The 24,902-nt window shown below is 40.9% G+C and overlaps 1 protein-coding gene across 6 annotated transcripts in view; it reads left to right on the top strand.

Annotated features, from left to right (window-relative positions):
* CTNND2 (catenin delta 2) overlaps positions 1–24,902 on the top strand; it is a 924,887-nt gene that overhangs the window by 301,241 nt on the left and 598,744 nt on the right. For all 6 annotated transcript variants that reach the window (XM_053242882.1, XM_053242877.1, XM_053242879.1 and 3 more), the window contains one exon: positions 3,073–3,185. In XM_053242882.1, the coding sequence (XP_053098857.1) occupies positions 3,073–3,185 (113 nt within the window). The remainder of the gene's footprint in view (positions 1–3,072; positions 3,186–24,902) is intronic.

Here is a 24,902-nt window from a genome sequence, read left to right as displayed (position 1 = left end):
CATCTGGCTTCCCCCTCACCGCATTTCTGGTTTGGGAGAGGGACTGTGGCTGTTTTGCACTTCTTTCTTTGACTGCTATTTTCTGTTTTGCTCTCTTTTAATTGCTGTGACATCTTGCATCTGGGTCGGGTTTGCCTGATTGGTTGGTGAGAGCCACGCCTGTTGGGCTTTTAAACTTTTGGCCCTTATAAAGTGGAGCAATGCTGGGGGCACAGCCACCGACATGGCCACCAGCGTGGCCTGCTGGTGGGCAGACTGCCTGTACGCCTGATGCCTTTGGTAGCAGGGGTGGGACTGCGGCCTGGGGCCAAATGTATTATTTTGGATTCCTGAAGGGAATATTCCTGCTGACCACAGCAGTATTGTTGCCTAGTAATTGGTTGGGCCTCAATGGCTTAGGTCCAGGGTACTTAAGAGAGCCCTCCCTTGTCATGTACTCTGTCACCTATTAAGATTATCTGGGGAGGTCCAGTTACAGTTGCCACTGGCTTGTTGCTGGCTTGTTGCTGGCTGCCACAGGACTTTGGAATATGCTTCCTGTCAAAATAAGAGCATCTCCATCTCTGCTTTTAGAAAGACTCTCAAGACCAGTGTTCCATCTAAGGCATACATGTGTGTGCATACACTCAAACATTGGGGCTGGGATAGCCGCCTATAGAACAATTTTTTATGGGGTGGCTAATAAAGTTTATTATTATTATTTTATTTTATTTTATTTTATTTTGATGTTTGATCAGTAAATTTTAGATCCCACTCAGGTTTTATTTACAAGGTCCCATTCTGAATGCATATGTGCAATTCTGCTCAGAACAAAACTCATTCTGCACACAGATGAAAAAATTAGAGAACACTTCTCAAGACACACCTGTTTTCTCAGACTTTCAACTGAAAATAAATTTAAACTGTTTGTTTTTATTCTGTGGAATTGTTTTAACTGTTTTTACTTTGTTTTATATTTGTTTTGTTTTAAATTGTATACACTGGCTGGAGATTCATATATCAGGTAATATAGAAATATGAGAAATAAATAATTAAATATTTTGTGACATTTTTCACTGCTGCCTCCTTATAAACTACATTTAGATTACTACCATAATTTTCCCCAGCTACCATAATACCATAATATTACTACCACAATACCCCCTTGGGTATTATGGAAATACCTTTTGGGTAGCATTGCCAACTGTCTTATTACTTTACTAGTCTGACCAATAAAAGCACATTGTATAGGAATCTATATCTGACACACCAATAAAATTTCACAGGTGATTAAACAGACTGGGGGTGGGGGCATGTTGCTATTTGATCCAACCCTTTGGTCTGCCAGGTCTACCCTGACACCTCTCACAGAGTTCTGCCAGGCTCTGCCTATGAGCTGCCAGATGCCACCTGGTTCATCTCTGATCTGTGAGGTTGTACTATTACATAGGTCTGTACACAGATGAAATTATCAGATCCAATCCTATTCTGACCGGATATAAGCCATTATTGCATTGTTGAGCCAAGATTAATATCAGACTGGTTTGAATTGTTTGAGGCATTTGATGGTGGATCCTTGTTTGGGCTTGATTTGACTACCTCCATTTGATGCAGTAGTGCCAGGATTTCTGAGAAGTGGTGTACCCTACTTTCACATTTCTGCTTTGCCTAGCTGTTTAGATCTTTGCTTTATGGTTGCTTGTAAGCATTAGTAGTGCCTTCTGAGATGATTTTGTCCCACAAAGTGTAAACTGACATGTGCTGGGGTTTCCAAGAAGGCGGTGCCTCCCTTTTTACATTTCTGCTTTGCTTGGATGCTTTGCTTCTGTGAGGACTTTGCTCCCCAAATTTTAGGAAGATAGGTGCCAGGGTTGTTGTTATTGTTGTTTTTGGAAATTCAGGCAGGGAGGAATCAAGCTCCTTGTAATAACAGCAAAGCCTCTTGTAATGGCTGAATTAAGACCCGAGGGAATGTGCTGAACAAAGAACACAGAAGAGATCATGCATTACTGGTACTTTGTGTAACAGAGTGAATGAACCAGGCAAGCAGGCAGGCAAAGTGCCCTAATAACAGGGTGGATAAAAATAAATGATTTTTTAAAAAATCAAATTTTTTTATTTAAATTGGATTTTTTAAAATTTTAAATTGGATTTTTTTATTTAAATCATATTTTTAAAATAAAATGCTTTTTGAGGGGAAAAATCTATCTAAAGATAGTTTTCTATTTAAGATACATTGTAGTCCAATGGTTATTCATCATGAAATAAGGATTAGTTTTTAATTATGTAGCATGAGACTGTATATATGCAATGTTTAAATTTTTTTGTAAATGAATTCCATTAATCCATTCACAATGTCATGCTCTTCCAGAGGTTTCTGTAAGATTATTTTGGGCAATTTTTCTATCTAGAAGAGGACAAAAAATGAAACCTTCATCTGGTTGTAAATATTAAGATTATACCAGCAAGAATGAGTATTTATGTAAAAAACCATGATTTAAATCTAGTCTTACTGACTAGTGATTTAAATCCACCCTGCCTAATAATAATATATTATTTCTACATCCCTCCCCCAAAGCACTGTGATTGGAAGGGAACAAACATGTAGATTAAACAATTGCAATATGTTTGAGCAGCAGCAAGCCTGAGGAGGCATTGAAGCACTGTGCAGCTAGAGATTTCACTCACATAACTGCTCTCCTTTCTCTCTTAGCATTTTTCATATAGGGCACTGTTCCAGATTAAAAGAGAAACAAGTTGCACTTCAATATAGTCCAATACAATATGGAAAATATTGTATCAAGCAGTACCAGTATTAACAATGGTGCATCAAAATGGTGCATCAAATTGGATACAGTTATTCTGATTTGATGCCCTACCATTTAGTTCACAATGGTATGGTACCACCCAGCACTACTCCTTGGGCTCCAACAGTTTTGTTTTGTTCTTAAATGCAATAAGTTGACAACCCTACTAGTGGGTGAGTAGAGTAAAGAGCATCCTATCATTAGCTACCAAAAAAAGAGACCCAGTTGCATATTAACTAGGATTGTCATCAAGATTCTAACAAGAGTGTCTGTATTTGTGTTTCAGGAGTTACAGTTTGAAAGGCTTACACGAGAACTTGAAGCTGAACGGCAAATTGTAGCCAGCCAGCTGGAAAGATGTAAACTTGGATCTGACACTGGAAGCATGAACAGCATTAGGTATTGTATGAGAGTTGCATTGTTGTTTCTCTGTCTTTGCACTTAATTGATTGACATTGGTAATGGATTGTATTGATAATCTTCCTGTGATGGGATCTGAGAGGGGATCTGAGATTTTTAGCAGAGACACAACATTATTTTAAAATGACCTTGATATTGCCTTGTATGTGTTACCTGATAACGAATCTTTGCAGAACCTGGTAGCAAAAATACTCACTGTGAAAACTGTGGAGGCGATAAAATTGCATGACTTATGAATCTACTAGGGTTAGCTCCTTTTTCTGAAGGATTGTGCTAAGAAAACATTGTGAAAAATAAATGCAGTTCTGTAGAGTATGGAAATGCAGAAAGTGCTTCAGGACATTTATTGCAAACATAATTATGTGGAAACATATTATTGGATAACCTTTTGGTCATTCTTCCAGTTGGAGCATTTTAGTAGAGAAATTATGTCCTTTAAAATATGTATGCCTTTAATTGCAGTATTTTGAAATGTGATTTATCTAGTATCTGTTGTTTAACAATGAAAAAAAGTTATCTTTTCAAATGAATCCATATGCAGAATTATACTGCTATTAGATCTCACTTTTTAAAAGTTCAATCTAAGGAGACTTTCATGGAATATTAAATGTAGATTAGTTTCTTAGGTTGCCTGGCTGAAAGCTCAATTAGGCTTGTAAAGTGAATTTGTATTAGAAGAACATTTTTGTAAGGAATTGCTGAATGGCTGCACTAGATGATCTTGTAAACATCTCTTCAGCTTTGAATAACTATGTAGTATTTAGAAGCTGACAAAGGAAAAGTCCATTTGTTGACTCATGATAATAGGACAGACACATTGTGGAGCTGATTTAGTAAATAAATCAGAAAGCTATTGAGATTCCTAGTATTTGAGATGAAATGCTGGACATTTGAGAGTCCTCTGGGGGGGAAATGATTTCATAATTCCTTAACAGTCAAAATGCTTAAAAAAGCAGTAATCATTTAAGCAATTGGATAAATGCATAAAGAGGTACAAAATAATTGCAATGTCATTTACTGTCAATCTTAGTTACATATTTGCATTAGTTCGTATTTATAATTGTTGTTGCTGTTGTGCATAAATGTGGAGTTTTTTTCAATACATTCCAACTAATCATAACAAAATCTCTGATCTCAGTGACATAATTTTTTTCTATAAGGAGACATACTGCCCCGATCAGTATTCCCAAAGTCATTCAGAACTATCAATTAAAAAATATTATTTAATCCATTATAATGCTGGTGTATGTGCATGTTGATTTGCTTGGAAATATGGTTAATGAACGTATCATCCACAAAGACTTTGTATTTGTTTTAGTAATGTATATCCTACTTTTCTATTGTAACTCTTTCTCATGGTGGTTTACAAACCAAAAAAGTATCACGGAAACAGAGGTGCAGCTATAATTGAGCAGATGGGTCCAAAGAACCCGGGCGGCCCCAGCTCCTGAGGGCCCCCCAGCTTCACTCCTCCCTATTTGATTCATTTTCTCTCTCACTCTGAGAGACTGCCATGGGGGAGAGGGATGAACACAGGCCTCCTGTTTCCTAGCTATGCCACTGCACAGCAAATACAAGTTAAAAGGTCCCCAGAAGTATCAGCAACACAGTGTACGAGGATCCCAAGGCACAACTGCTTCTCTTGGAATGCAGGCTCATTCTTCCATACTGGGCCTGTGAATGGCACTTTTGCTCTGTAATAGGGAGCAGTGTGCAGTGCTAGATTTGGGCACAAGAAAACTACAGCTTAAGGCTTCACATTATGAGGGGCCCCTGAATACCAAAAAATGACTACATTTTAGGATTTACGTAACTGGCTGAAAAATAAGGGGGAAAGACTCTAAAATTGACATCATTCTGATAAGACAAAAATACTTATATGGCTACACAAATATTTATCATATTGAGTTTATAGATTTGTGCAGAAATAGCTGTAAATTATATTAAAACTTTATTAGACCAAGGCCTGGTTTAGTCCAGCTCCTGCCATATTGGTACAGACAGTGTTTACCTTTTCAGACTAATGCTGGGGTAACTGTGAGCAATGTAGCGAAGGAGAAGGTGATTGGCATGACAGGGTGGAACTTCCAACCCACTTTGTAATGTTATGATGCCTTTTAAGCTTGACTTAGCTTAGGGCCTCAGCATGTCTTAATCTGGCCCTGGCAGTGTGCATAAATTCATACCACCCAGCATCCCTTAGCCTTCTGGGAGCTTGTCCATGGCCCCACCTCCCTTTCTTCCACTGTAAGCCAATCTTGTTGCACCACTGTTATTTTGGACACCACAGTGGCCACTCCACCAGTTCAATCATACACACCTCACCAGGTCTACATGGATGCTGCCCATGGTCCCCCGAGAACTCCACTCTGCCCCTTTCAGATTCCATCAGAAAAGCCTGTGATATTTCTCACTTGCTTTGGGGAGGTGTTAGAAAGAAAATCATAACATATATGGTCAAAGTATAATTTTAAATGTCTAAATAATAAAGGTGGATTTTAAAAACAGCTATAATAAAATTAAAAGGGACTATTTTGAATTTGTTGATTCTTTTGACCTGTTTAACAAGAAGCTTTAATTTCTATAATTTAGAATATAGGAAGGGAACATCTGACAGAAGTATGATGCAAGTGAGCATTAAATGTCACTGTATACTGGTTACGCAGTCCAAAAGTATGATGCATAAAGATACATTAATAGACCTAAGGAAATATTTAAAAGCATTTAAATGCATAAAAGGGGAGAAGTCTGGGAGTACTTCTGGATCCACACCTCTCCCTGGTATCCCAGAGCGGCTTTCTTTCTTTTTTTTGCAAATTAAATTTTTGTTGATTTTAAGAATAACAATATTATCATTCATTAAAAATACACACAAAAAGGGAGGACTTCCCGCCCACATTTCTTCGTGAATCAACAACTATAAAATTTACCCTTGCTATGATAATAAATCAAAACATAAGTTCAAACCCTTACAAACATAATTAATCTAACCAAGCTGCGATTTATACTAAATTTCAAACCCTGCTGTCAAGTCCATAGTAGGAAAGTAATTCTTTAGATACAACAAAAATGGTTTCCAATCTTCTTTAAAACATTCCAAGTTTTGATCTCTCAATAGTGCTGTAAGTTTTGCCATCTCCGCATATTCCAAATTTTTTATCAGCCAGTCTTCTTTTGAAGGCAGTTCACTAGACTTCCATTTCTGTGCATATATAATTCTAGCCGCCGTGGAGGCATACATAAAAAATGTTAAATTGGTTGTAGAGATTGCACCTTGTGTTATTCCCAGCAGGAAGGATTCTGGCTTCTTAGGAAATGTCATTTTAAATATTTTCTTTAATTCATTATATATCATATCCCAATAGGCTTTAGCCTTCCCACAGGTCCACCACATATGAAAAAATGTGCCTTCAAAATGTCCACACTTCCAGCATTTGTTTGAAACATTTTTATACATTAATGCCAGTTTTTTTGGTGTCAGATACCATCTATCCATCATTTTATAATAATTTTCTTTGATAGCATAACATGCAGTAAATTTTAAGTCATTTTTCTATAACTTTTCCCAGGCTGCCATTTCTATATTACGCCCCGCATCTTGAGCCCATTTTATCATAGTCATTTTAACCAGTTCCTCTCTTGTCTCCTCCAAAAGCAACAGTTTATACATTTTAGATACTAATTTTTCATCGTTTTGACATAATTCCTTCTCGAAATTTGAAGTCTGGTCCTCAAATCCGACATTAAGGTCCTTCTTATACATCTCATTTAACTGATGATACTGAAACCAATCTCTAACCAAATCTTGTATTTCAGTTTAAGCTTTTTAATTTACAATCCTTTTCCTGAAAATGTAACAAATCCCTATAGGTACCCCAGCACATTTGCATATTTACTTCTTTACGTGATAAGGCTTCAATCGGAGATACCCATAACGGAGTTTTAGGTTCAAACTAATTTTTGTATTTTAACCACACCCTCATTAAACAACTTCTCACATAGTGGTTCAAAAAATCTTTATGTATTTTACTTTTTTCATACCACAAATACGCATGCCATCCAAACCTTCTGTCAAATCCTTCTAAATCAAGAATTCTAGGGTTTCTTAACGTTATCCATTCTTTTAACCATGTCAAACAAACAGCATCAAAATACAACCTTAAGTCTGGCAAGGTAAGACCACCTCTTTCCTTTGCATCTGTTAGATTCTTAAAATTAATTCTTGGTCTTTTCCCCTGCCAAACAAACTTAGTTATATCCTTCTGCTATTGCTTAAAACAAGTTAAAGTGTTAATTATGGGAATAGTCTGAAAGAGAAACAACATTTTAGGCAAGACATTCATTTTCACCACTGAAATACTTCCCATTAAAGACAGATTCATTTTAGACCATCTTTGTAAATCAGTTTTCACTGAATTCCATATTTTGACATAATTATTTGTAAACAACAGGGAGTTGTTATTTGATAACCAAACCCCCAAATATTTAACTTTCTTCTCCACTTTCAGCTCACTTATTTCAGAGAATCTGTCTTTGGTTTTCTGATCCATATTTTTAGTTAACACCTTAGTCTTGGTCTTGTTTATATAGAATCTAGCCAGCTGACCAAATTGTTGTATTTTATCCAAGAGTCTTTCAATCTTATCCATTGGATTCTCTAAAAACAGCACAACATCATCTTCAAAGGCTCTCAGCTTATAATCCTGTTTCCCAATTTTGGGACTGTGTAATTTATCATCTTCTCTAATAGTTCTACAAAGTACTTCTAGAACCAATATAAAAAGCAATGGGGAAAGTGGACATCCTTGTCTAGTCCCTTTTTGTATTACACAGTTGTCTGATAATTCCCCAGTTACAATAATCTTAGAGCATATTGCTCCGAATAAATTGTCTTAATTGCCCTAATAAAATTATTGCCAGAGCGGCTTTCTATCAGCTTCGGCTGATATGCCAGCTCTGTCCGTTTCTTGAGATGAACGACCTCAAAACAGTGGTACCTATGTTAGTAACCTCCAGACTCGACTTCTGCAATGTGCTATATGTGGGGCTGCCTTTGTACATAGTCTGGAAACTCCTGTTGGTACAGAATGCAGCAGCCAGGTTGGTCTCTAGGTCATCTTGGAGAGACCATGTCACTCCTTTGCTGATAGAGTTACACTGGCTGCCAATAGGTTTCCGGGCAAAATACAAAGTGCTAGTTATAATTTATAAAGCCCTAAACAGCTTAGACCCTGAGTATTTAAGAGAACGTCTTCTTCATTATGAGCCCCACCGCCCATTGAGGTCATCTGGAGAGATCTGTCTCCAGTTGCCACCAGCTCGGCTGGTGGGCACACAGGAACAGGCCTTCTTGGTTGCTGCCCTGAGCTTGTGGAATGTGCTTCCTGCTAAGATACGATCCTCCCCATCTCTGACAATTTTTTAAAAGCATTTGAAAATCCACCTCTTCACCCAAGCTTTTTCGGCACTTTAAAATTTTTCGATTTTAATCTGTGGTTGATTTTTAAATTCTTAAGTTGTTTTAAATTTTTGTATATGTTTTTAACTTGTTTTATGCTATTGTTAACCTCTCAGAGAGGAAAGTTTGGGGTGGTGTACAAATTTGATTGATAGAAAGATAGATAGATAGATAATAAAATAACATTAAAAGACATACAAGACATAAAGGTATAAAATAGGGATGTGCACCGATTTGCTTTGGTGCACATTCATGGGCACCAAGGGGTTCCCCTAAGAGGAGGTGGGCAGGTCCTTACTGCCTGTCATCCAAGCCCCCACCGGCCCACTACAGTGCTGTCTCAATAGAAATACTTCCATGCAAACATCAGCTTGAGGCAGCGCCACGGTGGGCTGGCATGGGCTTAGAGGACAGGCTGGTAGGACCTGCCTGCCTCTTAAGGGAACCCCTTGCCCCACACTGAAACATTTCAGCGCCAGGGAGCCAAAGCATTTCGGCACATCTCCAAAAAGGCGCAGAAATGCTTCAGGATCATCCCTAGTATAAAAGGCATTTAAAAAGATAAAAAAGGGCAGAAGGCACAAAAAGGCATAATTGCATTTTTAAAAAGCATACTACAGCTGATTATACTGGCAGCCACCAAGAGTCACACACACACACACACACTCACACACACTGTCCTTCTTCTAGCATAGGTCATCTATTTGATAATTCAAGGCAGATTCAGTTCTGAACCCGGTCCTGAAGCCAAATAGAAATGGATCTAGATCAGGGATTCTCAACATTGGGTCCCCAGATGTTATTGAACTTCAACTCCCATAATCCCCAGCCCCAGTGGCCTTTGGTTGGGGATTATGGGAGTAGAAGTCCAATAACATCTGGGGACCCAACGTTGAGAATCCCTGATCTAGACGATCAGTGCCATCCCAGTGTCTGTAGCTGAACAAGAACTACTTGTCTGAGTACTTCCCCCAATGCACTACTTCTGCCTTTTTTTCCAACCAAAGTTGAAATTAGAGCAACTGCTAGAGTTTACTGATCTACTGCAAGAGATTTGAAGTCCAATGAGTTCAATAGTAACCCACAGCAACAGCAGTCAAAAGGATACTATTTATGGTGACACATACATTTTTTAATTTTTTAAAAGCAGCATAATGAAGATTTAATTTAAAATAACTATTTACAAGGTCCTTGTCAATAATGATTTTTGTGGATTTGGATCTTTTTGAATGCCTGTTATTCCTAGAAAAAACGGAAGGGAATGATGGTACTATGGTACATAGGATGGAAGTGTTGCAAGGCAGCCTGTGTATAGAATTGGATTAATCAAACTGTTGGACATACAGTGAGAAAAAAGAAGAACCCCCGCCTTCACTCCCACTCTCTACACTCAATATCTGTATCATTCACACTCACATACACACTCTAGCAACTGGAAATGAATACAGAAAGCTATATCGGGGTGGCATCAGGGGTCAGCCCACTTGGACACTGGCTGAGGGCCGATGGCCAACCCATGAAGCATTGGTGAAAAAAGATAAAAGCCACCAGCTCAGCCACCAGAAAGTGTTCCAGGTTGCTGCTGCTACCACTAAGGTAAAACTCCCCAAACCCTTGTGGGAGTTCACCTTAATGCACTGGCAGCAACTCAGATCTCTCTTCAGCAGTCATACTGGTGGTTAAAATCTTGCTTTTTTGTAATGCAATTCTCTTACCTCGGTCACTGCATCCAAGATGGGAGCTGCCAACACAATTGCCCCTAAACACCCCCCCCCTACACACACACTGAGCTGTGCCAATTTTTTAATATTAGTATTACATTTTTTTTCTGCTTACATTTTAAAGAAGTGTTTACAGAGTGGTCAGGGAATAGAAAATATACAAGACTTTTAAATATCAGAATGGTCAGATCAAGTATGAAATGTACAAACTGTGAATAAGGTCAACTGTTTCAATAATTTTCTGCCATTTTCTGTCTGTACCTCAAGTGGTTTTCAATATACAGTGAAAAGCATCCACCTCATTCTTAAACAAAGAAGAAGAATCCAAGAGTTTTTCGCCTTTGTTTTTTATGACCCTGAAGATAAAAGCAGTGCAAATCCAGTACTGTTTATGTTTTTAGGAATTGTGTTTACAGATTTTAAAAGCTGGATTTACTGAGCAGATTATGGTCAGTTACTAACTAGGCAAAGAGGCCTTTGGAAGTGGCTGCTCTCTTCTGTTTGGCAGGGGAAGGATAACTGTCCAGATACAACCCTATAAATTGTCTCCAGGCTGGCCAGTTTTAGTGGGAAGGGTCTGCTCTTTTGTTACCTCAGCAGCATGGGAGGCTCTGAAGTGTCGCTCCTCCCCCTACTGCTCCAGTAAGTAGCACAGGAATCCCAAGATCTCATTGATGGAGGATGCTTTCCACATCAGCATTGCTCTTCCAAGGAGTTTGGTGATGCAGACTCTGGAAATAACCCCCCTGTTGACTCCCTTTTATCCTCCAAGCTTGGGGTTCTTAAATTATTAGAACAGCTTGAGAAGCAATGAAGTTGTAGCAACTCCCACACTGCTGAGGGTGAGCTGGCTGGAAAACATTTATAAATAGGAACATTGCAAGGAGTGTTCATTTACTTAGTGATCAGTGTGCCACAAATGACTAAAATAGGCATATGTCCACAGGTATGCAAGTGGTGGGTGGGTGTGGCCTATTGACCTTTGTGAACTTGTTTGTAATAAACTGACCTGGTGATTTTGCATTTTTGATATATTGATGTATGCTGAGTTTCAATATGCAGATGTTAAGATGAGAGGAACATTTGAGTTGAAGTTTTGTAGTGTGATTTGCTAATTAGAACTTGCTTAAAATGACAAAAGCTTAATTTTGTGACATTGATTTCTTCTGGGCATCGGCGACAGCATTGGCATGTTTGTCACTACCAAACATGAAAAACTGAGTGTTGTCTTGCTCCCCACTTCCCCATCCCATCCCTTCTAAAAATCTTGAATAGCATTTCAGACTTCACTCACTTTGTTCCTTAATTTTGTCATGAATGTCAGAGGGAAATTCTTATTGCTATACTGTTGGATCATGAGGCGTTTATATTATCTTCCTGTGTTACCTTACAAAGAAAGATGTGAAGCAGCACAGATGATGAAAATGCCGACTTGTCTTGCAACGTTAATGATGTGAACCATTCATTCAAATCTTTGTTTACTCCCACTGCTCACAGTACACATTGACAGAAAGCTTTCTTGCTGTTGATCATTCTTATTGCAGCCATGATACTTCCAAGGAACATGTACCCAAATAGGGACTCCGAACTGGTAATTTCATGGCAGTCTTTGACATAAGCACTGCCATAGTATATTGTAACTTTTTCTAGAATTGGTTTAATACATTGGGATGTCCCAGCTTATAAAACTTGTGTATAGGGGCTCACAAATGTTTGGAGACTGTGATCATGCCAAAGTTAACATGGGTCTCCTCCCTCAAGTCCTTTACCATCCACTGCACAGATCCGACATGGTGAGTGATTCCTATAGAGAATGTTTAAAGAGAGAGAGCTAAAAGAGGGAGTCCCCTGTCTGCGGCCTGTTCAACCCCTATTGGGGTTGCTGCCACTCTTTCCTCCCCTCACAGATGCCACCCAGGGCTCTTGCCAGCTCAAGCCCTCCCCATGTACTGGCTCTTCATCACTGACCAGCACCTCTTTAAATAAGCCCAACATCTTGGGCAAGTCTTGCGAGATCTCGGCCGAACTTGAGAGTTCATTCCAAGATCTCGCAAGAGTTCTCTGGTCCTTCTCAAGATCTCGTCTCTTAAGGACGAACCTTTAACCTCCTGCCGGCAGGCCAGCTGAGGGAATCAGACGGGTTGGACATGCCAGTTCCCTCATCCTGAAAATCTCCCTGCCCCAGCACTGTGAAAAAGGGGTAGGGCTCCTCAGGTATTCTCGCTGCGGTTGCTGTACTAGTCACACTGTCCCCTGCTGTCCTCTCATAGTTAATAGAACTTTTGTGTGCAGCCCATGGAGTCCAAGAGAAAAGTTGATTTCTTGAAATGGAGTTCTTCTTCTAAATGTTGCAGATGATAACAAACAGAATTAATCTAAATCTAAGAAGTATAACATCATCTAGTGCAGGGATTCTCAACGTTGTGTCCCCAGATGTTATTGGACTTCAACTCCCATAATCCCCAACTAAAGGTCACCGGGGCTGGGGGTTATGGGAGTTGAAGTCCAATAACATCTGGGAACACAACGTTGAGAATCCCTGGTCTAGTGGATAGTAATTTTTATTCTATCAAATAATGGCATGTAATAATTATTTAACATTTGTATATTTTGGAAGAATGAGTGTATAGAGTTTAATTTTCATGTAGTTACAGTTATCTTTTTTCATATGTTCACGCAGCATAAATAAATTAGAAACTGGTCTAGTTAGCCATAAAAGGTTTATGCCTAGAAGAGTATTTGTTTTGGTATTCTCTCGTGTGTGATTTTCATGATAATCCTACAACTCCACTAGAGTTCTTACCAGAGGAATAATGGTAGAGACCAGAAGTCTGCAGCCAAAGAATTGGCTGGTTATTTCAAATCAGTATATGAAATGCACCCACACTCACACAAACATACAACATTTTCGGCCCACAGGTATATTTTTACATCTGCACAAAGCAAACAATAGTTAGGAGCAGTTTCCCAACTTCTCCAGCCTTTCTGCTTGCAGGTGACAAGAGTTCACTGCCGTCACCCTAAATACATATCCAGAATTAAAGTATAGCTTGGCAGTCTCACACTCCATTTCAGATCTTAACCAAAATTAAAGCAAAAAAATCATGGGCCAAAATCTAGAAATTTGTGTGGAAAACACTTCTGCACACTAGGGGAAGTAATGGCTAAATTTTCCTTGTAGCAGTAGCCCCTAATACTACTAGCAGTAGTAGTGCTGCTTCGAAAGGTCTCAGGACTTTTTTTGTTCCTGGAGATAGGTAGATAGAGTAGAGTAGAGTAGATAGATCTGAGTGAGCGAGAGAGCTACTATTGTTTCCCATCCCTGAGGCTGCTTCAGCACCATTTTTAGGGCAGTTTCTTCTTCCTGGAGTGCTAGTAACTAACCAGGAATCATGTTGTAAACATGATAATGTTATAGCACTATGAAGTCCATCTGATTTGACTATATTTTTGGCAAACTTAAATAAAACAAACCCAATATAAACACCTTTGCCCTTTTTCAAGATTGTTCCTCAACAATGTTAAAGGAGTTTCTGGTTTTGCTGCAGCAGCAAGTGTTTATGAAAAGCTCTCTACGTGTGTGTGTGTGTGTGTGTGTGTGTGCGCGCGCACACGCACACTCACAAACACATTTTGTCTCAGCCCTAGGAAATACATATATATGTTTATAGTTGTGTAGTTCCCAGTTAAAAAATTTGGAGAGGGAGGGAGAGGATTTTTTTCTCAACAAGAGAAAATGCCTATTATTTTGAAGGTATACAGACCTGATTAGGCTATATCAGTTTCAGTTGTTGGATATTGGAAGCCAGTTAATAAAGAAACTATGTATTAATAGTTTGGATAACAAGAACATGATTGGATAATTAGTATTTTCCACCATGAGAGGATATTGACTACAAGTTTAGGCTATCATACAATTTTGTAATTCTTTGTTTATGATTTTATAAACCTTTAATATACAGAGAAGTAGTTAAGCTAGCACAAATTGAAACTTTCACAGTCTTTCATGAGCTGACAAGAAGTTTGACTGCATCTATCTTCGATCCCTGATAAACCTCATTCACAGAAGAGTGAGTATACTGGGGATCCTTATCTTGCTAGAAAATACATAACAATTTCCACGAAGATATCTGAGTGAGTACTGTGCTGGCCACCTAATGGCGCAGTGGGGAAATGACTTGACTAGCAAGCAAGAGGTTCCCAGTTCGAATTCTCACTGGTATGTTTCCCAGATTATGGGAAATCTTGGGAAACATCTATGGGAAACATCTATATCAAGCAGCAGCAATATAGGAAGATGCTGAAAGGCATCACCTCACACTGCATGGGAGGAAACAATGGCAAACCCCTCCTGTAGTCTACCAGAGACAACCACAGGGCTCTGTGGGCGCCAGGAGTCAAAACCGACTCAACAGCACACTTTACCTTTACCTTGTGCTGAGCATATATATTGCTGTTATAATTTTGTATAACAAAATTATACAAAATAATTGGTCACAGCAGGTATTTGTTTATTTATTTATTTATTCATTCATTTATTCATTCATTCATTTAATTTAACCAGGGGCGTAACTAGGTTGGAGTGGGCCCTGAGACAAGATTCTTAAATCACCCCCCCCCGAAAATTTTTCTGTTCTTCCTACAGCGACCCCACTTCTAAAGGCAATATCTTACAGTGCCCACACATGTAGTGTTCCATTCAAATGCAAACCAGAATGGACCTTGCTTAGCAAAGGGGACAATTCATGACAATTCCCTGTCTTGCTAGATTTCTATGTGCAGTGGGTGTTTGATATGGAGGTGCATTCAGTCTGATCATACCTCACTTGAAATGGTACAGTCCAGAAATAGTTTACTCCCTTTCTGAAGTCTAGACTCCAGTCATCTGAAATAAGTTTTGCAGGTGGTACATGTGTAGTGAACAAACTACAGGAGGACTTGCTTGGACTTCAGGGTAGGAAATTAATTCAGAGTTCATGAGAGAGAGAGCAAAGCAGTGTGTGGCTTGGAGATGTTAACACCCTGAACCTCGATCAGACGCGATTTGATCCCAGAAGCGCCCATTTCAGACTCATGTACGCCTGAATATATATATTCCCGGTTAAATTGCAAAAACAGAGAAATAAGACGACCCCAAACAAAACCCCAGTGCAAGTATTATGAACCTGGGTTGTGGTGACGTTTCAAAACCTCACAGTTACTAGACTTAGGCAACGTTATCAGCACAGAACAAAGTCACCCCCTCAATTGTTTACTGATTTCTAAACAGCCAGGGATTTGCATCCCTCCCCAGAAGATGTCCACATTGGCTTAATCCCAAGTAAGAATCGCTAGCCTTGCATCCTTCACTATCAGTCCAAGGATTATATTATCCTATTGATAAAGGTTGCTCGGCGTTGAGAGCCAGTGAGATGCTCAGAGGTGGTGGCTGGTTCCCCCAAGGAATTGTCACCTGCGGGCGGAGACGGTCACAATACATTACCCCCTCCTCCTAAATGGTCCCCCTGCCTCCTCAAACCTGTGGGTGGATGCTCGAGACAGCCCTTCCCCCACTTCAGCGGTTCTTCTGACAGAGGGCTGGGCCAGCACCTTGGGGGCTTCGGTGGCCTGGAAGAGGGGAGGGTGCAGGAGTTCCTTGGGGCCTCGCCCTCCCCCGCCTCTCCTGCGGGGGATCAGGGAGCCCTGACGTGACCAGGTGCTGATTGGCCGGCAGCCGATAAGATCTAGGCGGCCAGCAAATTAAGGAGGAGGAGTGAAGGGGGCTGATCGCACTGTGAGCTCTCTCCTGCCTTGGCAGCCACCGATAGCCCGGTTAGTTGGCTCCGTCCTACTACCCTCCCAAGAGTGCCGGCAGCCCGCTCAAGGGAAGGAAAAGGATGATCGCGGCATCACCTGCCGCCTCCCTGCCCGGCCTGGTTCCCTGAACCGCGAGACTTGCAAATTTCTGCCCTCATTCTCTCCCTGGCCAAACCTGGGCGATTCCTTCCCGCTGCTGGAGTGCGAGGCGATCGCTGCGATTCAGCTCTGCGCCGCCTGGAAACGAGGCGATTCAATTACTTCAAAAGGAAGATCGGGTGGGGGAGAGCCTCTGAGGGGCCCCCCCAAGGTGGGGGCCCCCAAGACAATGGCCTCCCCCTGCCTAATTGTAGTTACGCCCCTGAATTTAACGTATTTGTATACCACCCAAAACCTAAGTCTCTGGACAGTTTACAATAATCCAATACAAATTACAATGAATAAAAAGTTTAAACCATTGCAATAATTTAAAATTGTAAACAATGTTAAAACTATTTAAACAAACTATTAAAACAGTATCTAATAACAAGCCTGGGTGAACAAATGTGTCTTGACTGCCTTTTAAAAAGTTGTCAGAGATGATGGGGAGGCTCTTGCTCTTCAACAGGGAGTGCATTTCAGAGTTAACCACTCACATTCAGATTGGCTGCATACAGGTGAAACTCAGAAAATTAGAATATCGTGCAAAAGTCCGTTAATTTCAGTAATGCAAATTAAAAGGTGAAACTGATATATGAGACAGATGCATTACATGCAAAGCGAGATAAGTCAAGCCTTAATTTGTTATAATTGTGATGATCATGGCGTGCAGCTCATGAAAACCCCAAATCCACAATCTCAGAAAATTAGAATATTACATGGAACCAAGAAGACAAGGATTGAAGAATAGAACAATATCAGACCTCTGAAAAGTATACAGTGTACTGTGCTTGATTGGCCAGCAAACTCGCCTGACCTGACCCCATAGAGAATCTATGGGGCATTGCCAAGAGAAGGATGAGAGACATGAGACCAAACAATGCAGAATTGCTGAAGGCCGCTAATGAAGCATCTGGTCTTCCATAATACCTCATCAGTGCCACAGGCTGATAGTATCCGTGCCACGCCGCATTGAGGCAGTAATTGCTGCAAAAGGGGCCCAAACCAAGTACTGAATACATATGCATGCTTATACTTTTCAGAGATCCGATATTGTTCTATTCTTCAATCCTTGTCTTCTTGGTTCCATGTAATATTCTAATTTTCTGAGATTGTGGATTTGGGGTTTTCATGAGCTATACGCCATGATCATCACAATTATAACAAATTAAGGCTTGACTTATCTCGCTTTGCATGTAATGCGTCTGTCTCATATATCAGTTTCACCTTTTAATTTGCATTACTGAAATTAATGGACTTTTGAACGATATTCTAATTTTCCGAGTTTCACCTGTAGTATCAAACTGATGCAAACTACTCTCTTTTCTTACCAACTTGTGAATGGTTCACATGCACGTCGAGATTAATGTTTGCTTTGGAACATGGCACTGACCACCTTTCCAACATCTCTTTACTTTTGGCTACTACTTTTCCTGCCTTCCTGACTTTGAAAGGAGATGCAGTGTTGTAATAAGGCTTATCCATTTGTATGCTGCTACATCCCTGCTCATGAGGAAAATCAGTTACCATGGGATTCATTGTTGGAGCTTCTTTGTGAATAGAAACAAAGGCATAATAAAACCATTATGAAGAGCTCTACTGAACTGTTTAAAAGAGATTTGGCAGTGATTTTCTAGACAAGGATGGTTTTGAAATCATGAGATTTATTATTAAATAATAAAAGTGATGGATACAGCGCAGTTAAGGCACTGAATACACTTTTAATAAAAGAATACCTAACTATTAGTAATAATAATGACAGCAACTAGGGAAATATTATGTAGAAGAAATACAAATGTTGCACAGATAATGCGTTGTGGTACTTGGGTTTCCACGAAAGTACAAGTGGAGGATGCCTCAATCCGAACAGCATCTGCCTCTTCTCTGCTTTGGCTCCTGAAACATTAAAACATCCCTAGCCACAAGAAGAAGAGAATTGAGAACACACTATCTAGGCCAGTGTTCTTCCATACCCACCAACTGCAGGCGCCTCTAACAAAAGTGCACCTGCCTCCTCCCTGATTTGGCTTCTGGGACATTAAAAGATCTCTATTCCCAAGAGGGAGTAGAGGGTGTACCATCAGAGCTATTACCATTCCATACCTATGAACAGAGGACATGTCAAGCAGAACAGCACCTGGTCTCTCTCTGCTTTGGCTCCTGGGACATTAAAGAACTCTGCCATCCCAGGGAGCATCTGTCTTTAGGCAGCTGCCAAAGAGTCATTCCTAAGGCAGTGGACTCACTGGGGACATACAGTTATGTCTGAAGATAGTGCTTTGGAGCTGAGAGGATAAGGTGTGACTTTAAAAAAAAAACTTATTTGAAAATGGAGTAGATAAATAGTTATAAGATGCTGAGGAGCGATCCGCTACAACAGAGCCCTAGGATATTCGAAATGGGGTGGGGGTGGGGAAGAGAAATAACAAGTTGAAGTTGTACTTTAAAAATGAGGAAACGGCTTGGAGGACCTAATGGTTGAAAAACAGGGTATAATAAATAACATCTATTAAAACCTTTATTATGTTATAATAAATAATAGAAATGACTTTAATTATGGAAAAGGTAACTGAAAATATTCTCTCCTACAAAGCCTATCAAGTATATGTGTCAGAATGGTGTTTAGTCTCCCAAATATGTAATGTCTTTGTTAAATTTCAAGGAACCGGCCCAGCTAGATGCTACATGTGCCATTAGGTACAAGCACCTGTCTGCAACTGTAGCTCTCCCCTCATGGGAGGGCTGCCAATGGTGTCAGAAACTCAGAGCAATTCAGATAGCAGGGGTGGGAGATGCATAGAGCAACTGTATCAGACCTTGAAGTCATTGTTCACACGATCAAAAACTGTGTTCTACCCAGGTTTGGGGGCTGTGTGTGCTCCCAATTTTCAATTGTGTGGAAGCAAGGTAGAAGGAAAACCTGGGTAGAAGTGATTGTGTGGAAGCAAGGTAGGAGGTTTCCACACAACCAAAAACTGGGAGCACACGCAGCTCCCCAAACCTGGGTAGAACACAGTTTTTGATTGTATGAATGACTTCATACATTGTGAACAGTGACTTGTTTTTGTAGTAAGTTGATATAGATGTAAAAGGGGCCATGTCTCATAATACTCTTCCATATGTAGTTTTTCAAGCTGTCTAATGACTGGTCTTCTGTGGAAAGTCATAATATGAGAGCTAAGTGCTCACAAACAATGAGGCCATTCACACAATCAAAAACTGTGTTCTACCCAAGTTTGGGAGCTGGGTGTGCTCCCAATTTTAGGTTGTGTGGAAGCAAGGTAGGAGGAAAACCTGGGTAGCTCGTATTGAAGCTATTCTCATGAGGAGCAAAAACCGGGCTAGGGAAGCGAGCCCAGTTTTTGCTGCACGTGAGAACTGCTGGGAGCCACATGGCTCCCAGTGGCGATGCGGCAGCAAGCCCTCTAAAGTAGCCCACCGCTTAACCTGAGTTTGGGTGTGAGTGCACCCAAAAACTGGGCTAATTGATCCTGTGTCTGCCGCAGCTGCTTGCAGATGCAGCAGGCACACTGGCGGCGGGGGCGGGTGGGGGGGCTCCCAATAACGCATTGTGCACTTATGTGCTGCATTACTGGGGCTCCGGGGGCAGGGTGCCACATGACAGCGTTTTCCTGCACCCAACCCTCGGAGCTGCCAGGCATCCCAGAGGAGAGCTGCTACTCATCTGGGTGGGCAATCCGCCCAGCCAGGGAATGGTGAGAGATCATCTGCAGGGAGGGTTGGGAAAACCGGCTCTCCCCGCAGACGTCCTTTTGACACTTCACACTGCTCGTGTGAAGCGCCTCATTGTCTTACAAACCTCACCTTTGTTTAGTCACTAGCTGACATCCAAATCAAAGATGCAGTCTTGTAACAAGTGAACTTCAAGCACAAGAGGATTGCATCACTATGTTTAAAAATTAAGATTTGTGGAATTGTGCTATTATGCTATAGTGCCGTTGGGCAAAATTTCCCTTTAAAACAAGTGAGGTATGCTGCAGGTTGCGCAGTTATGCTTGCAGTTGTGCAAAACTAGTCTGGAACACAAGCTCCAGACTTAGCAGAAGTAGCTAGTGCAACCGCTTTGCACTAACACAACATCCTTCTGCAAGCACTTCATTAGGATGTCAGCTTCTATTTCTTGTACACTACATTCCAACTAAATTGCTCCATATGAGGAGAGGACCTCCAATGCCAAGAGTGTTACCCTCTTTGCTCCTGGGGAGTTCTACCCTTGTAATTCTCTAAAAGGGGAATGTGGCACACAGGTTTTATACAGAACCATAGGTGAGTAAGGTTTAAGTCTTCTATTTTGTCCTTAAGGCTAACATGCCATCTTTTATCAGTGCCCTTGGAGTTCTTAGAAATCTCTTTAAGGAGGGTCACCACAGCGGCTTAACACTCCTCAAGGATTGTAGCTTCCATTTTGGAACCAGCAGAATCCTTCTTAGGATATTTCTGTCAAGGTTGTGAATTAAGGGCCAAATGGCTGCGGTTGCAAAAACCTCAAGTGAGAGCTCGCAGGCAAGCTTGTCCAACTCACGTGGAAATGGGATTGGAGATGCAAAGCAAGTGATGTGCTGGAGCCCAATCGTCAAATTATGCATTCCAGGATTTAAAACTGTGCTTTAAATCCTGGAATGTATAATTTGACAATTGGGCTGCAGCACATCACTTGCTTTGCATCTCCAATCCCCATTTCACTTGCGTTTCCAGTCTAGCTCCTGTATGCCACAGACTAGGCAGAGGAAGTGCATCCTTGCTGGTCCTGTCAGTGGCTTTAGATACCGTTAGCCATGCTATCTGCTTTGGGCCACCTGGCAGGATTAGGCACTGCTTTGCAGTGGCTCCAATCCTGCTTGCCAGCTAGGTTCCAGAAAGTGATACTGTGGGACCTCTGCTCAGCACTGTGGTAATTAGCATGTAGCATCTCACAGGGTTCTTTATGGTCTCTCCGCGCTCTTCAGTATCTACATGAAGTGGCTAGTGGAGGTTTTCCAGAGTGTTGGTATGGGGGGGGGGGTCATCAGTATGCTGGTAGGTTCCAGAAGGAGGCGCTGTGGAACTCCTACTCAATGTGCTGGCCATTGGCACATGGCATCCTGCAGGGTTCATACACTTTGCTGATGACATTCAGTAGTACATCAGACTGCCATCCTGAGCCAGAGAGAATGGGACAAAACAGACTCTTCGAGTTTGGAGATCACCAATCTGGGAGCAGCTTGTCAGCCTTTTCTGGATGGGGTAGCATTCCTCTTGAAAGAACAAGCTTGTAACTTGGGATTGCTCCTGTATCCAAGCCAGATCCTGGATGCCCAATAGCAGCTGTGGCCAGGGGTACTTTTGTTCAGCTTCGGCTGGTGCATTAGCTATGCCTTTATCTGGATCGTATGAGCCTTGCCATGGTGATCCATGCCCATGCCACCTCTTGTTTAGACTATTGTAACATGCTCTAAGTATGGCTGCCCTTGAAGATCCTTTGGTAGCTTCAGTGGGCACAAAATGCAGTGACAAGTGTCCTGATGGGCTCTAGATGCTTGGACCAGTCTATCACCTTGCTGCTGTATTAGCTTCACTGGTTGCCAGTGTTTTTCAGGTTTAATTCAAAGTGCTGCTTATTATCTTTAAAGCCCTAAAGAAGATTCTCAATCTTGGGCCCCCAGATATTGTTGGACTGCAATTCCCATCATCCCCAGCCACAATGGCTCAAATTTGAGAACTCCTGCCCTAAAGTGTTTGAAAACTAGATATCTGTAGAAGCACCTACTCCTGCAAGTATCTGCCCAACCTGTAAGATATGTTAGAGAGGTTTTCCTGTGTATCTGCCACTGTCTCATGCTTGTCTTGTGGTGACACACAGGTTGGGCCCTCTTCATGGTGGCTCCTGCCCTTTGAAATTCCCTTCCCCCTAATTTTCAGACAATCCTCTCCTTATCTGTCTTTTCGTATGGGAACATGGCCAGCTAGCGGTCTGATATGTTTTAACCTTTGCTACCTTTACAGAGATGTTATAAATGTTGTTTCTATTGTTTTATTCTACATGTGTTATTTTCCTGTTTGAAAGCCACCTTGAGTTCTCTGGGAAGTAGGTGGAGTACAGATCTCTAAATAAGTAGCTAAATTAATTGTAGGTACCAGGGCTGGGAAAGATCCCTGCTAGTGGCGGATTAGTAAGGAGGTATAGGAGGCATCTGCCTATGGCAGCAAAATTTGAGGCTCCTCAAATTTTGTCATGCCTCTCTATCTCTAGGGGCGGTGGCAGGGTGCGAGAGGAAAGTCCTCCCTCCTTTACTTCAGTGTTTTAAAAAGCCATGGCAACAGTGGCAGTAGCTGCTGTGACGGAAGGACTGGGCAAGGGGAAAGTTCTCCCTTTTGCCCCCTAAAAGATCGCTGCCGCCAGTGGAAGGATGGGGCGCGGTGGCAGTGACTGGCTGCAGGTGGGTGGAGAGGAGAGGAGAGGAGTCTGCCACCTTTTTTAACCTCTAAAAGTCCACCACTGACTACGGCGAGCTCAGCTCCTTCCTTCTCCCCACGTCTTCCAAAGTGAATGCACTCGGGCTGAGGCTCTTCTATAGACTAGAGTAAAACTAATTGAAGTTAAAGGGGGAAACTTTCCTCTCTCACACACAGCAGCTGCTTTTTTTAAAAGGGTGGCAAAAGCCTTTTTCCCTATAGGCGGCAAAAAGGTTGATCTGCCCCTGATCCCTGCTTCAAACCTTGAAGAGTCAGTCAGAGCAAATAAAATGTAGGCTAACTAAGTCAAATGTCTGACAGTGCAAACTAGCTTCATATGAGGCCTACAATCTTATATCTCTGTTCTCAATATTGTGCTAATACAAGGCATTTTAAATGAGTGGAGCAGCAGGAGGCTCAGATCCATAACACAGGTAAATATCAGGGGAAGTCAATGAACACATTACTGGAATTGCCACTTTATCAAATATCCATTATCATTTTAAAATCTCCTTTAATTTATTTGGTAATGAGTTATCCTCAAGTGTTCAGCATTAAGTTTGATGCCGGTTTTAATCCATAAAATGCAATTTACATTTTTCTAATGGAGTAAACACAGATGTTTCACAACCTAAATACATTCAAATCCCTGGAAAGGATGCCCAGAATATTAAAAAAAGAAAAAGGGAAGAATGTACACAGACATAATCTATTTTTCTGCAGTGCTCCTGATAATATTTATTTACCAAAGATTCATAGGCTAAAGATACATTGTTAAACCCCTGATGGCTAATTATTAGTGCAAGGTCTGCATGTATAATTATAATCATGGTCCCATCTGCCCTTACATCTTAAAATCTAGTTGATAAAACTGATGTTTTGCTTGGCAGTATATCACTCTGTTCAAACATGAACATCTTTCTTCTCCATTATATATAATGTTTTTACCGTTACTACCAGAACTAATTGGGGGGGGGGACGACACATTTCATTGTACACAGTTACTGGAAATTAACAATAGAATTAAAATAAAGCTTCACAACCCAGAAAGGCAGAGAGCAAAATAAATAGTGTGCCTGTACACCATGGATGTGCCTACAAATCCATTACACTGTTGATCTTTACAATGTTGATCCCAGACAAAGTTTTCCTTCATGCCAACTATGCAACTCCATTTTTTCCCTTCTTAAATCTGTTGCCAGGTGCACTATTTAAAGTTTCAGTGGGCTGAAAGTACAGGGAGGGGATTAAAACTGCTTCTGTTTAATGTACTCAAGATAAAAATTTAAAAGCAGTGTATTTGAAGAACACATGCTGTGATAATTTCACTTTTTATACTTCGTAATAGATATATAAACTATAGAGAACTTTCTATAACTACAGAAAAGTTGTCAGCCCAGGAAGATCAACAGCTATCTTTAAACAAAAAGGCAAAGAACGTTTTAACCAGCATTTGGCAAGCATAACTACTGCATAGGCCCATTTAATACTTCATAGCTGCAACTAGTGTATAGAAACCTGTAATATATAGTGGGGAGATCATTAGGAATAATCAAGCTTGTTCTGAGACTAGGGAAGACAACTGCACACTCTCCCATATGGGTATTACTTTAATTCCATCACATGCTCTCTAGATCATGGACAATGAGAAGGGCATGTTCAGATTGCCTATTCATTCTCCATTTTTTTCAAGATCTGACCTGCTAAGAAAATTCATGGGGCTGATTTGACAATACACCTGCCAACTCATCTTAATCATATGGAGAAGGAATGTGAACTTGCACTTATGCCCCCATTTGGCAAATCATCCCATAGCCAGCTGTAGCTCAGTACCTTTTTTCTGGGTCCATCTCGCCCACCATCTCAGATTTCCAACAACCACTACCATCTGGAGCTGTTTTCATGTGCCATCAACAAGTGCTTCAAGGGCCTTTCCTGTCTTTACTCAGTGATGCTGATGGTAGTCCCTCTCTTGGGACCTATCTCTAGTTCTCATCCAACTTGTGTCAAAATCCCTCTGAATCTTTGGCTTTTTACCACATTTCCTTCAAAATCTTCTTCGTCTTGACCATCATTTTAGCCTATTGCATCAAGCACTGCAGTATGATTGCCGCCTCCTCATATTTCCCT

The sequence above is a fragment of the Hemicordylus capensis genome, chromosome 4 (genome assembly GCF_027244095.1).
Source record: "Hemicordylus capensis ecotype Gifberg chromosome 4, rHemCap1.1.pri, whole genome shotgun sequence".
Lineage (NCBI taxonomy): Eukaryota > Metazoa > Chordata > Lepidosauria > Squamata > Cordylidae > Hemicordylus > Hemicordylus capensis.
The sequence above is the reverse complement of the archived record's forward strand: the minus strand, read 5'-3'. Positions and strand labels throughout refer to the sequence as shown.